This window comes from Gadus morhua, chromosome 14 (assembly GCF_902167405.1).
Source record: "Gadus morhua chromosome 14, gadMor3.0, whole genome shotgun sequence".
Classification (NCBI taxonomy): Eukaryota; Metazoa; Chordata; class Actinopteri; order Gadiformes; family Gadidae; genus Gadus; species Gadus morhua.
The window spans coordinates 17,737,006-17,751,169 of record NC_044061.1 but is presented as its reverse complement, the minus strand read 5'-3'; the positions used below and the strand labels follow the sequence as shown (position 1 = coordinate 17,751,169).

The following is a 14,164-nucleotide window of genomic DNA, read 5'->3' as shown; positions in this document are numbered from 1 at the left end:
CTCTTGGAGGTATGAATGGCCATACATTGGTCGCATGTGCGACCAATTTGGTCGCACATGCGACTCATGTTTTTGGTGAGAAACATGAGTAATACTGTATTACTCATGTTTCTGTATTACTAATACAGTTGAATAGTGCTCTAATCATTTTAGTTTTTAGAACAAAAACTACTGATGTCAATATTTATTAAGAATTGCATATTTAATTTAAAATGCAACTATTTATTTCCTAAATGTTTTCCTCATCACTAAAAACGCTTTGTATTTCCACCAATTAATAGAAAAGTATCGAGAGTGGTATCGATAAAGACTCAGATCGTTAAGGAGTATCAAAAATGGTATCGATATCAATAAATATTAATGATCCCCATCCCTACTCATGGTAGGATCATATCTTGGTCTAAACCAATAAGAGAAAGAGCTCGGTCGGTTCTTTGCCTCTGATTGGCTCCTGTCCTGTTTACTGCTTGTGTTTTTTTTTTTTAATTGCGAACGACCTAAGCGTCAGAGTAACAGAAACGGATAAAGAAAATTAACGCGACAAAAGAGGGTGAAATTAAGCGAGGTAAAAACATAGAATGTTTTTTCATTCAAAAAAAGCCTACTGTTCCAACCTGCCCTACTACTGAGAGTAGTTATTCAGAGAGACTGAATTACCCGCACAAGCCCTTTTATTTTGAAATGTTTTATTTTGCTTAATTCTTTAGCTTGAAATGTTCCATTTCAGCTCAGTGAAAAACTTGAAACACTTGATTTTTATTTTTATATATAATTGTGCTTCAAATAAAGACAAGCATTTCTCTACACCTCATGCTACGTTCCAGGGACACTATTTAGCCTGTAAGTTACGAGCTGGAACTGGGAGTGAATCGGTCTGGTACGAGTTCACGGGTTGTGAGTTGCGGGTTTGTCTGCCGTTCCAGGGCATTTTCACGGGTAGAAGGTTGTGAAAACACGGGTTACGGGTTGCCTGGAACGCCCCATTATTCTTGTTCAAAAATCATTCACATTATATGAAAGTTATGGAGAGCGATAAAAAGGACGGACTGGGGGTGTAAGGTGGACAGGCTTGGGGGGCCTAAGGTAGAGGGGGCCCCAAGGGAAGTTTTGATCATTATTATTTGTTTTTTTTGATTGTTGTTGAAATAGTTTAATAACATTATTAAATGTCATGATGAATAATGATCTGAATAAAAGCTTAGCATATTAGTTTAATCAATTGGTATATCATTGTTAAACGTAAAGACTGCTGTGACTACTCTGTGAACACCCCTTGCAAAAAGCGTCAAATGGTTCAGTTCACACCGCTGATTTCAACGCGAATCGCACCTTGCTAACGCTGAGTCTTTTTTAACTGGATGGAGATGCGGCAATATATCACTCACAGCCACAGTTAAAGAAATTGAAGTCAGGCTCTCAGAAGAGAAAGGTGAAGAAAGACAGGGAGAGAAGACAAAAAGAAGGAAGTCAGGTTCTGACCAACTTCTTTTCTAAGAAAGGTGAGCACAAACGCTTAAACACACAAGATGAAACCCCATTTAACTACCTCCTTTATCGTTGCTAAAACAAACAGACAACCCAAAGCAAGAGAAGACAATAGGCACTCATTCAAATGATGAGGCCTTGGTCATTAAGTCAATTGTATGGTAATATTGCAACAGCAGGCTACTGATTTGAAGCAAACAAATATTTAATTAATACTTAGCCGATTTATGCCTTATAGTATTAAATGGACAGTCTTGTGAGGTTCTGTTTTCTTTAATAGTAGCTTAAGTAGGCTGTTGAATTATGGGTAAGTCATAATGGTAAGCTTTGTGATATGTTGGGGTATGCCCCTGGTGACTGCTAACGCTGCAAACATGTGGGAAGCATACTAATGCTCTTAAAACCGCCTCCAAGTACTGTAAGGGATTTGACATTTTACAAAGGATGTTACTCTTTTCCATGGGAATGACTTGGAATTTTCACACATTTGAGGCTGAAATGAAGCGTGGAAGAATTCTCAACATTTGGAAATCCCTTTTTTTTTAAGGCCAATAAGAGAAAAGCCTTTGTTTATGTATTTTTCACAATTCACTGATGTGTATTTTATTAGACATACATTCATATAAGGCATATGACATTCATCCATAGACAAGCGTGAGGGTTTTTAGACATTTTGGTGTTTTATTTTATATTTCACTGTTGATGTTCTTCTATACAAATGCATTAAGTGATACAATTAAATCAACTTGATAATTAACAAACATACACTAGGCTCTATGTGAATTGAGTATGTGCATCGAGTCACTGCACAGAACCTCAATACTTTACTTTTGGTTTTAAAACAGTCTTAATATTTACACTGCATTCTTTGGACAAGCTCCCACTCTCGTCACGTGTCACGAATGCAGAGAAGCCCTTTAAGATGGACTGCTTGGAAATGTGCTCACACTTGATTGCTCAAACCTTTCATTTGTCAGCGGCGCTATGATTGCCCACGGCAGCGCCCAGCTACTCTTTGTTTCCAGCCTGTTAGGCCTACCCGATCTTATTTTTCTCATTGTTACTGTCGCGCGTTCCCTCCACAAGCATTGACTAAAATCTGTTTCAGGCTGCAGCACTATGCAAAATCCAACTGTAATGTATAAACTGTTTACTGGGAGATAGCAAACCTCATTAGCAGCAACATTTAAATCAACATCTCACTCTGTGCAAAAGGTCATAATTACCAGTAGCTAAAAGCACTATTCTGTAGTCTGCTTTGATTCAAAGGGATTTCACCTAGAATGTTCATAGTAAATCCTTTGCAAAATGATGGTAAACTCTCATTTGCAGGAATAATTTTGTTATTCACTCACCAGCCTTAACTGATCTTGTCACATCACATGGAAGACAACAAAGACCCTTTTAGAAGGGTCAGTCAGGGAAAATGTTATTAACCCCTTGGCGAAGGCGCTTTGGAGCGGAGCAGAGTTCAGTCAGTGAACCCTTGGCCCCAACAGAGTTGACCAGCAGCAGGGGGCCTCTGATAATCTGGCCCCCGCAACAGACGTAATGGAACACGCCGGCGTTGGAGCGATGCCGTAGCCGCTGACCCATGCAGCAGCCCCCTCACCAGCCCTCCCAGCAGTGGATTTCCCCCTGCTATTAGGCTCTTTATTCAATAATGGTGCACAAGTGCAATGCGGAGTATAGTGTGCAGATTGGTGGGGGTGCCGTTTGTTTGCAGCAGCACTGAAAGGAAATGAGGTGAAATTACAGGCCAATTCCTCATTAACGTGGGCTTCACTCAACCAGCCAGAGTAACCCTAATGAGCTTGAGGTGAAAGAAAATTGAGGTGGGGGGCAGGGGTTGATCGGAGCTGGGAACAGGGCTTTATTTTTCATACCCAATCCCCCCCACCCAAGGCAACCTTGTTGCCACTACCCACGAGCCCACCCACCGTAAACAAACCCTAACTGAACTTGGTGGAACCTTTTTTTTTCTTTCCTCTTTTTTGTGTTTTTTTTTTTCTGACCTAGTCTGTGCCAACTGTTCAAACAAACAGATGCCAAGCGGAGACGGATCACAGGGGCACTTATCGTCCCTGCGTTTAAACAGATAATCTATGGGATAACTGCTCAGTGTTGTGCGAAGTTTTACTCCACCTCAATCTCACACAGGGAAATCTGTTTGGTGCGTCCTGCAGTTTTGACATTAACATCTTTCTCCTGTCTAGAACCTCAGTAAACTGAAAACCTTCAACAAAATCTTTATGGCGTATAAAATATCACCTACTGAGTTGATTAAACTATGAGGATTTATTGATGAAAAATACAAAGAAAGCACCAGCCTAAGCAGAGACCTCCCATCCTTGATTAATAAAAAGACAATGTTGCCTGCTGCAAAATATTAGTATTTTTTTTATGTATATAGCGAGCAAGTCACCACCCACGTTTTCAAACGTATGCAGCTCATAACCATATGACTCCAGAGCTGCCTAGTGGTCAAATCTGTAAAGTGCTTTTTTTCTTTTTTGGATTGCTGTAGAAAAAACATTATCTGCCATGAAGATACTAAGGACTTATATCACATTGAGAAAATCTCCACAAAATATTATGAAATGATATCATTACCTTTAATATTTTATACACACGGGTGATAATTGTAAGGCCTAAACATTTAATGAAGCCTCCACTCCCCAAATGATGACATGCAGGTCGACACCTATTACTTAGGGTATGATAGGTCTCTAGTGAACGGGGTTGAGCAATTAAGGAACACCATAATTTAGGCAGCTGGTTTTTTGACATATTTCTCATAAATAGGGTCAGATATTCTCGATATAATTTCCATCCAGGTACTATTGGTTGGTTTGTTTTAGGATACTAGTATTAAATGTATCAGTACAAGTTAATTGAGATTAAACATACTGACATTGAAGCACAGAAGTAAAATATAAATTTTCTAATTGTACAGTTGTGCCAGTTATGGCATCTAAAAGTCTTTCACTATCCAACGAAACCCAAACCTATAATGGCCTAATGAGGACATCTGCTAAAGGCTATGTTGTGGAAATGTTCCAGTCCAATTTCATGGAGCTTGCATTGGGCAAAGTGTAATCCAATTAATATCAAAGACTTTACCGTGATGTTAAAGCTATACCTTTGACCCATCATTATCTTCAAGCTCACTTTTTGCTGAAAAGGGATACCGTACATTTATTTTTCACGAGTCTATGTGAATCAGAATATATTATTCTGACAGTTCTACATTTCTGAATAGAAAACATGTGTGTGTATTGGCTACTCAGATCAAAGGCTGATCCCTGGTTAACACCATATGGTGAGAATGTTGAATATAAATTAGGATGAGGTAGGGGGAAAACAAGGTTTATTTTCGTTCTTTTTTTACCAAAAAGCTATTTCAAGGTTGGACATGAAATAATGGAATGCTATCTTGTAAAATGCCCTGGGATTTGCTCCACTTGTGGCAAGGGGAAGCAATACAGGTAAGATCCTGAGCAACATGACAGGCTAGTCATTAATTTGCTCTGCCTTGATTTTCATCTCAGCACTACCAGCTGCCAGAGCCATTTTGTCTTAGTGTGACTGGAGAGTAAAGGAGGGAGGGGGGCTTAGCCGGGAAAGGCATTTCAGAAACAGGCTAGGGTCCTTTAAATGTTATGCTGCGTCTCCACCGGTGGTTGCGCTTCGGCCCAGCACGCCTTGGCCCAGAAGTGAAGGTGCGGTTTGGCCCAGCTCAGTTACGGCTCGTGCTTCCACCGCCGACAGAACCCTTATGGTAGGGCAGGGTTTGAGCCGGATGTCGATAGCAGCGGCAGCTACGTAAACATCGTGACCTCATAGCAGCCCCACACAGTGTAGCCTGCTAATAAATCCAAGGATAGAGAAGAACGTGACACAATGAACAAAGAACCACAATGTAGGACGTCCAAGAAGGATGTCAAACTTTTGCGTGACATTATCTTCAATAAAGTAAGCTTTCGCCGTTGTCCAGAAATACTTTCCGGGTACTGTGTTTGTTTGTTTGCCATTATCCCCCTGTCGCACGGAAGGAACGATTCAGTCGACGATTCAACAGACGCCGTGTGTAGCTTGAACTTGTTGGCACCCTTTCAGACGTCTCAGTACCCCAACGGAGGAGTACTGCGAGACGAGTACGGCTCAGTCCGGACCCCGCCCACTTTTGGCGCCATTACAGAAAGCTTGACTTCTTGGCCTCTCGTGTACCCTCCACACACACACACACACACACACACACACACACACACACACACACACACACACACACACACACACACACACACACACACACACACACACACACACACACAGAGATCCTTCCCCTTTTGATCTGGTTGATAGTTTGCACAAGGGACATGGATGCAGTGACTGGGCTTGTCGCCTAGTGTCAGTTGTTCTGGTTAAAGCTTTATAAATGCCCTGTGTATGCCATGGCTGAAAAGTGACTTCATCTGTGGGGGGAATTAGATGGTATGTTCTGCTGTTGAAAAGAGGAGAGAGAGAGAGAGAGAGAGAGAGAGAGAGAGAGAGAGAGAGAGAGAGAGAGAGAGAGAGAGAGAGAGAGAGAGAGAGAGAGAGAGAGAGAGAGAGAGAGAGAGAGAGAGAGAGAGAATGTGGTGAGCCAGGAAGATTTCCTTAGCTAATAAAATGCTTGGAGGAACAAGGGCTGCCAGCAAGCATTCCTGTGCCATTAGATAAGTCGGCTGACTGCAGCCTCTGGTTTTCTCTGCAGTGCCTGAGTAGCATCTAGAGGTCACCTCTGGGAGAGTGGGGGTTTTAATACATTTAGAAGGTCAAAAGTGTAGGTGCCTCTACCCTTCTTTAAATTAAATGTAATACCTTTATGTCACAAAAGAGCCATTTGTATTTGTCTGACCACTTGGTAAAAGCTACACTGCACGTGGCACAGTCTGTTGAAGTCGCTCTTCAATAAGAATGCAAGGATAGACCATGCATGCAGAGATATACTCATTCTCAATGACTACTTGCAAATTCACACCAGCCACAATACCCATCACACATTTCAACTGATCAATTATTATTATTATTATTATTATTTCCGCAGTCCAGGCAAGGTCATGTACTGCGTCAGGTTCAGCGCTTCAAGGCGGTGCCTTAAGCAAAAACACTTAAGCTGCTCTTTGCATGGGCACTCAATTCAATGGATTTTTATTCTCCATGTCTTTGGCATTTATGGTTCAATATGTTTTTATTTTGTTTTTTATGTATGGTTGAACTGATTGCTATGTGTGGCATTCTTCTTGTCTTCACCCTTTCCATGCTTTCTTATGTCATATAGAGGACGGTAACAAAGGAAAAACAATTTCTCCTTACATCGCTTTCCTTCAGAGATTGGTTCTCCAGGCTTAGTTTTATTTAAATGGCTAGGAGGCTCTGTGAATATTCTCCTGTAACCTTGCTGTGATCATTCTGAGTAGGACCTGCTGCCAGTGTCTGATATGTCTGGAGAAATTCTAAGCAAGGTCTCCACTTCCTGTATAAGTCCATGGTGTCCCCACACAATGTCTTGCTTTTTAAAAAATGTATGATGACAATATGCTCTGTAAGGTGACCTTGGGTGTCTTGAAAGGCGCCTCTAAATTAAATGTATTATTATTATATTCAGTGCGCATAGAGCATGAGTCGATTTGCTTCAGGAATAGGTTTAAAAAACATGGCTTGTTGCCGTGTTTGTGGTTAATCACCTAAATGTATATTTTGGGAAAGAAGTGTGCGGTTGCTGATGACATCAATATCCACCCAATTGTCATTGTAAAAAATGTATACGTTTCTGCCATCTATGTTGTGAAGTTCTCAGTTACTAAGTGTTTTTAGGAGAGACATGCTGAATAAATACATCATGTTTTCAAACTCGAAAATAATCGTTTGAATAATCGTGATTACAATATTGACCAAAATAATCGTGATTATGATTTTTTCCATAACCGAGCAGCCCTAATGTGGAGCACTATGAGTCTGCCGGGTGTATGACTTGCCTTTTTGTATTTGTATTCATAAGAGACTATTTTCTTCACAGGGATGCTGGTTGTCAACGTGACTTGGAGGAACAAGACGTATGTGGGCACTTTGTTGGACTGCACACGACATGATTGGGCTCCCCCCAGGTAAAGATCTACCGACGGTTATGTTTTATAATTCGTTCTTTGTAAATTAGCTGGACATTTCATCATAAATATGTGATACACACGATGATGCAGCACCTACTTGTGCCTCTCAATATGTGTTGGGGTGCCACTTCACATTGCTGCTGGTTGGAAAATGGAGCTACCTTCAGGGATTTTCACAGCTTCTGCGCCTTAGAAAGAATTTACTGTCACGCAGAGTAGTTTCAAATGTCAGGGTGTGAAAAAGAGTATTGCTACATGGCTGCCATCAATCATCAATTCTATTTTCTTTATCCAAGCTGTCACTTGGTCTCCAACCTCATAAAAAAGAGCATCCCATGATATGAATCAGAGAAGCGTTCACAGCTTGTGGATGTAGCCTCCAGTTGCTCTCTGCCCATGTGTAGTGGGGCTTGCCTTTGTCCATGCTAGTCTTTATCTCCATTCAGGGGAAACGGCACACACTGCTTGCTGGCAAACTACTGACGTCCCCGGAGGAAGTGATAGAAATAGAAAACTCCCCTAACAAGCCAGATTCTGAAATCCAATTATTGTGCTAATAGCTTTTCCTCAACATGCTATCAGATTCGCCATCTCATAGAGATGTTTTTAGATCATCTGGGTGGGGGCTTACATTTTTTATAATTCCTGCATGCGTCTTTTCTTTTAATGCTAAGACTGCAGATTGTGCAGAATGGATTGGATCCATTTTCCAAACCCTGGAATGTAGAAAAATAATGCCTGTTCAGTATCTGTGTAAACGCTTGTACTAAAAAACAATTGCTGAATGCAGTACAAACAATAATCAATATTACAGCAGAGCTAATGGCAGGCACAAGCAGTACCCGGACGATTTTAGCAATCATTGCTTCTCTGAGTGAGGTTTGTGAGGCTTTATTTGCACCAAGATACAGTTTGCAGCATGACTACATTAGGGACACAATATGAATAATTCAGAAAGCTTTCAGCAGACTGAATATAAACTCTGGCTTGCAATGAGTAATGAGTCTAAATTCCTGCACCACTGTCAGACTATGGATGTATTCCCATTCCCCTGCTAGGGCTCAAATTGTTTGGAGAGGCATGTAGGGGAGTCTGTGACTCATCCTTGTTACAGATTGCTAACCTTCACTGCTGTTTGGCAAGATAATAACATTACAATTAAAGAAACATGAGGCCTGACTGCTATTTTTAAGAATTTTAATTATCTAGTGATCAGAAAGCACATTGATTTCTCACAACGTTGTGTTGTGTGGTCTAGCTAATGTCGGTATTTATTGGGAAATGAAGAGGTTTTTTTTAGTGCTGCTTGGTCGGTTTTGTTTTGTTTTTTTGTCGAGGGAGATATTGTGGTGTACGGTGATGGATGCAGTTGAGAGTGCACTAAATGTCAGATTGTCATCTCTGGGAGGATTTTCTAAAGAGACAAAGTAAGTTTGTCAATGCTTTAAGCTGCATAATCCCCAAATACACATTTTAAACATTTGATAATACATTTCTGACTTTTCTTCTGAGATGATGCAGAGTAATGATTTGACATTTGGTTAAAGAACAGATACTGCGTAGGTGGGCAAAAATAAGAAAAGAGTACATGAAAGAAAACAGGAAACCTAAACAGTGTTATCTATCATGGCCAAAAATAATAATTATGGCGAAACCGCATTCTACCTTCTGTAGTGGTAAAGCCAACCCAATGCTTGACATAAAATCTTTGGAAATAATTTTGTTAAAAATATCCAACATTTCTGAATCAATATACGAAAATGTTTAAATGTTTTTGGTTATATAGATGACTGATGTCTTTTTCTTCCTCGCCTAGGTTCTGTGAATCTCCCACAAGTGACCTGGAGATGAGAAACGGCCGAGGTCGGGGCAAGAGGATGAGACCCAATAGCAACACCCCCATTAATGAGAACAGCAACTCCTCCGACAACAAAGGCACCAACAACAAAACACGCGCAGCCTCTAACAGTAAGGGCAGGAGGGGCAGCCAGACACCGTCAGATCGCCGCACGCCACCCAACCCCAACACAGAGGACATCAAGGCTAGTCCCTCCTCAGCTGGGAAACGCAAGACCAAACCCACCTCTGATATGGAGCCCAACTCCAGCTCTGAGGACACGAAAGGCAACAAGCGTATGCGGACTAACTCTAACAGCGGGGCAATAGGGCCCAGCGGTCTCCCCATCCCTTCCATTAAGACTGAGCCCCTGCCCCCTCCCCTGGACCGCAGTTGTCCTTCTCCCGTTCTTATCGACTGCCCACATCCAAACTGCAACAAGAAGTACAAGCACATTAATGGTCTCAAGTACCACCAAGCACGGGCCCACAACGATGACGACATCAAGTTGGACATGGATGGGGACAGTGAATATGGAGAGGACTCCACCCTCCATCCGGAGCCAGGGAACTGCAACGGGGCCTCTATCTCCCAGAAAGCCTGCTTGTCTCCAGCACGTTCAGTCACCCCAAAGGGAAGGGGGTTTGATGCTCAGAGTCCCTCCCCATCCCCTGGGAAGTTTGGCTCAAAGCAGAGTAAAAAGAAAATGGCTGAAACGGATCCAGAAGCTGCTGGCACACCAATGGATGGGTGCGAAGATGGAACCTGCCTTACTGATGAAGCCAGTAATGATGGCTCGGATGACAAAAGAGGCGTAGACAGGTCAAAGAAGACTGGCAGTGGCTCTAAGGCTGAAAAAATGGCTCAGAAAAATATGAAGTCACCCCGACCTCTTGGCCCCGTAGCCATGGCAACACAGCAGATATATTCCTTTCCTCCTGGAAACCCAAACACCCCCCCTGGCCTGACCCCCATGATGCAGGGCGTCCCCAAGAGCCCCCAAATGAAAGGTACACAGCCCAAGCCCCCTGCCATTGGAGATCCAGCCTCCAGCACCACCAAGAAGAAGAAAGAGAAGAAGAAGAAAGAAGGGGGAAAGGAGGCTGACAGCCCTAAGCCTCCGGGAAAGAGTGGCAAAATGGAGGAAGGCAAGCTTGACTGCCCTGACCAGGGGAATAAGGGCGAGGGACTCCTCAATGGGTCCTCAGATCCCCATCAAAGTCGCCTTGCTAGCATAAAGGCGGAGGCCGACAAGATATACAGTTTCTCCGACAATGCCCCCAGTCCCTCTATTGGTGTAGCCAGTCGGAACGATGGCAGTGGGATGCCACAGCCTCTCACACCACTCCATGTGGCAACACAAAATGGCGCTGACAATTCCTCAGTCAAAACAAACAGCCCGGCATATTCGGATATCTCCGATGCTGGCGAGGACGGTGAGGGAAAGGTTGAAGGCGCCAAAGTCAAGACAGAAGAACAGATTGTTCGGGAGGGTGCCAAAAAAGCCCTGTTTCCCAACCAGACACCCAACAAAGATTCACCTTACTATGCTGGCTATGATAATTATTACTCACCAAACTATGTAAATCCTAATCCCAGTGGACCAAATCCCGTCCTCCAGTTGGGCGAGGAACACATAAAAATCAAAAGGGAGGAAGACCAAGACCAAGGGGATGAGAAGGTGAAGGTTGAAGCTCTTGAAGAGCGCAAGGCTGACAGCATCTCTGGGCAACAGCAGCAGCAGCAGCAGCAACACCAACAACAACAACAACAACAACTACAGCAGCAGCAGCAGCAACACCAACAACTTCAACAGCAACAACAGCAGCAGCAACAGCAGCAGCAGCAACCCTCTGTCATCCAGCAGCGCTCCAACATGTACATGCAACCACTGTACTACAACCAGTATGCCTACGTCCCCCCGTACGCATACCATCCCGACCAGGCTTATCATAACCACTTGCTCAACACTAACCCCGCCTACCGACAGCAGTACGAGGAACGGCAGCGGCAAATGGCAGAGCAGCACCGTGCTGCAGAGAAGAAGTCAGATGCCGCTATAAAAGAGCGAGAGGCCTCCATGAAGGACGAATGGAAGCAAAAGGGCCCCGTGCCTCCAAGCCTTTCCAAAGCCCCCAGTCAATCAGACCAGGTCAAGCTACCGCAGCCCCCCGGCAAGTCCCGGGACTCTCCCTCTGAACTTTCATCAAAATCCATGTCGGCGATGAAGGGAGAGGACTCAAAGTCCCAGCAGGTTGAAGGGCTGAAGATGAAGCTGAGTGAGGGCAGCCACCACGGGAAGGAGGACACCAAGCAGGGCCTCGAACCGAGGGGACAGCCAGGGATGGAGCAGTCCATGTGGTACAGACAGGTGGGTGACAGACCTTTTGAGGAAGTAACAAATATGAAATATCTAGTAGATATCCATCCTTTCGACGGAATGCAAGGTAACCAGCTCCACTGCAGTGAGGATATAAAGTGGCTAACTAGCCTATAGTCAGGAGACATTTTATCTGTTGCTTGGCAACATCTTCAAGAGTCCTGAAGGCGCAATGGTATTTTAAGCGGTTGTCTCTCATATCTCTAATTACTTGTTGAGACGGCCTTTGTTAAACTGGTGCAATACACAAAATGGCACTTAACTGTAAAATTGTCTTAGTCTTAGTCATTTGGTTATAAATGGCATATTTAGCTTATCACATACATCATTTGGCTTAACATTGGGTGTTGATCTTCTCCATGATTCAGTACCCTGACAGCCAGAAGCCCCACTCTGAAGAGGAGCAGCAGCAACAACAGCAACAGCAACAGCAACAGCAGCAACAGCAGCAGCAACAGCAGCAGCAGCAACAGCAACAGCAGCAGCAACAGCAGCAGCAGCAGCAGCAGCAGCAGCAGCAGCAGCAGCAGCAGCAGCAGCAGCAGCAGCAACAACAACAACAACAGCAGCAGCAACAACAACAACAACAACAGCAGCAGCAGCCCCGGTGGAAGGACGAGAGGGACAGAGAGCGGGACCGTGATCGCAAAATTAAGGACGACCGCCCAAGGCCCAAGGACCCTAGTGGTGGCCCCAAAGAGGAGGGCAAAGAGGGGGGAGGTGACCCCCGCATCTCCTCTGAGGACCACCGGGCCATGGGCAAAGACCCACCAATGCGCACCAATGCCCACATGCAGTTCTCATCGCCACTTGCACAGCACCAGGGCTACATGCCTTACATGCATGGCTACCCGTACGGGCAGGGCTACGACCCCAGTCACCCAGGGTACCGGGGCATTCCACCCGTCATGATGCAGAATTACCCAGGTATTGAAAATACAATAAGAAAAACAATCTCTACAACTCTACAGCTTGTTTTCAATTATTTTATTTGATATGTTTGTAATGATTAATTATAATTATTTCCATTGCCAGGTTCTTACATACCTGCAGGTTACCCGTTTTCCCCATATGGGGTCAAAATAGCGGGAGGCGAGGAGGGCGGCGACAAGTTGCGTGCCAGCCCCACCGTCACCAAGTCAGCCACGGACTCTAAAGCCCTGGACATCCTGCATCAGCATGCCAGCCAGTACAAGAGCAAGTCGCCCACGGTGGGCGACAAAGCCTCCCACGAGAGGGGGGAGCGGGATCAGGAGCGAGGGATGGGGACAGAGCGGGAGAGAGACGCAGATCGCCCGCGCTCCTCGCCCTCCCAACGCATCATGCCCTCCCACCACCACCTGGCCTACCCGCTTCTCTCGGGACAATATGACCTGTCTTACGCCACCGGTGAGTGCTACACCTGCTTAGATGTTGGATCGCCTACATGGAATTATGTTCTGACGTTTGTTGGCCCAAAGTGTCTATGCTCATTTATTATAGGATAACCATTCTATGCATACAGATCTTTTTGTTATATTGTGCACATCGAATGGGACATTGTTTTATGTATTGCACAAGAAGATCCTTTTAAACAGTGCATGATGATGGGGCTTTTTGCAAAGGAATGTATAACTGCCCGTCTAAGAAAAATGGTGACACCGCCTCAGAGACTGATGTGGACGATAAGATGAAACTACTGAGATGGACAAGAGTGCCGTCAGCTAAACGGCCAAACAAGAGGAGGGCACAAAGCAGACAGTCACGTGCATAAACAATGCTGCAAGGGAAGTCCATTACAGAGCACCGAGGCGTATAAATCTGAGCAGCGTTATTGAGCAGACCATTTTTTGTCCCGCCCCCTGACACAGGGGAATGCTTTTCCCTGCCTGTTAGTTTTTAATTGAATTTGAACCAAAGTCAAATGCCTCTGATACTCTATCCTGATAGAGTGGTAGTTGTAGATTTTTGTTAGTCGTAACCTGTAAAGAGGCTTAGCCAAACAAAGCCCTCACTGCGACGCATCAAGCAAACACCATGTGCAGTGCAGCACTTAGCCACTCGGCTCATCTGTTCTAAGCAGGTCTTCTGAGGACAAGTGGATCACTGCGTTGATAATAGAGAGACGCACAGGGGAAATGGAACCGGCTGCCAATCCCAGCTACCAGGAGCTACATCCACCTCTAGTGGCGGCTCGTGCAACATACCACAGCTTGTTGACTATAATTGAGGGGTTGGCGGGGTTTCCCATCGATGAACAGAGTGATCCATGCCTACAATATGTTTATCCATTTTTTTTATTTCATATTTGCCTATGTTTTAGATTTTACT

At 44.2% G+C, this 14,164-nt stretch overlaps 1 protein-coding gene across 1 annotated transcript in view; it reads left to right on the top strand.

Annotated features, from left to right (window-relative positions):
* Positions 1-14,164, top strand: part of znf609b (zinc finger protein 609b) — a 110,479-nt gene that overhangs the window by 93,764 nt on the left and 2,551 nt on the right. The window contains exons 4-7 of the mRNA XM_030376382.1: positions 7,547-7,634; positions 9,454-11,845; positions 12,223-12,781; positions 12,890-13,243. Coding sequence (XP_030232242.1) covers positions 7,547-7,634; positions 9,454-11,845; positions 12,223-12,781; positions 12,890-13,243 — 3,393 coding nt within the window. The remainder of the gene's footprint in view (positions 1-7,546; positions 7,635-9,453; positions 11,846-12,222; positions 12,782-12,889; positions 13,244-14,164) is intronic.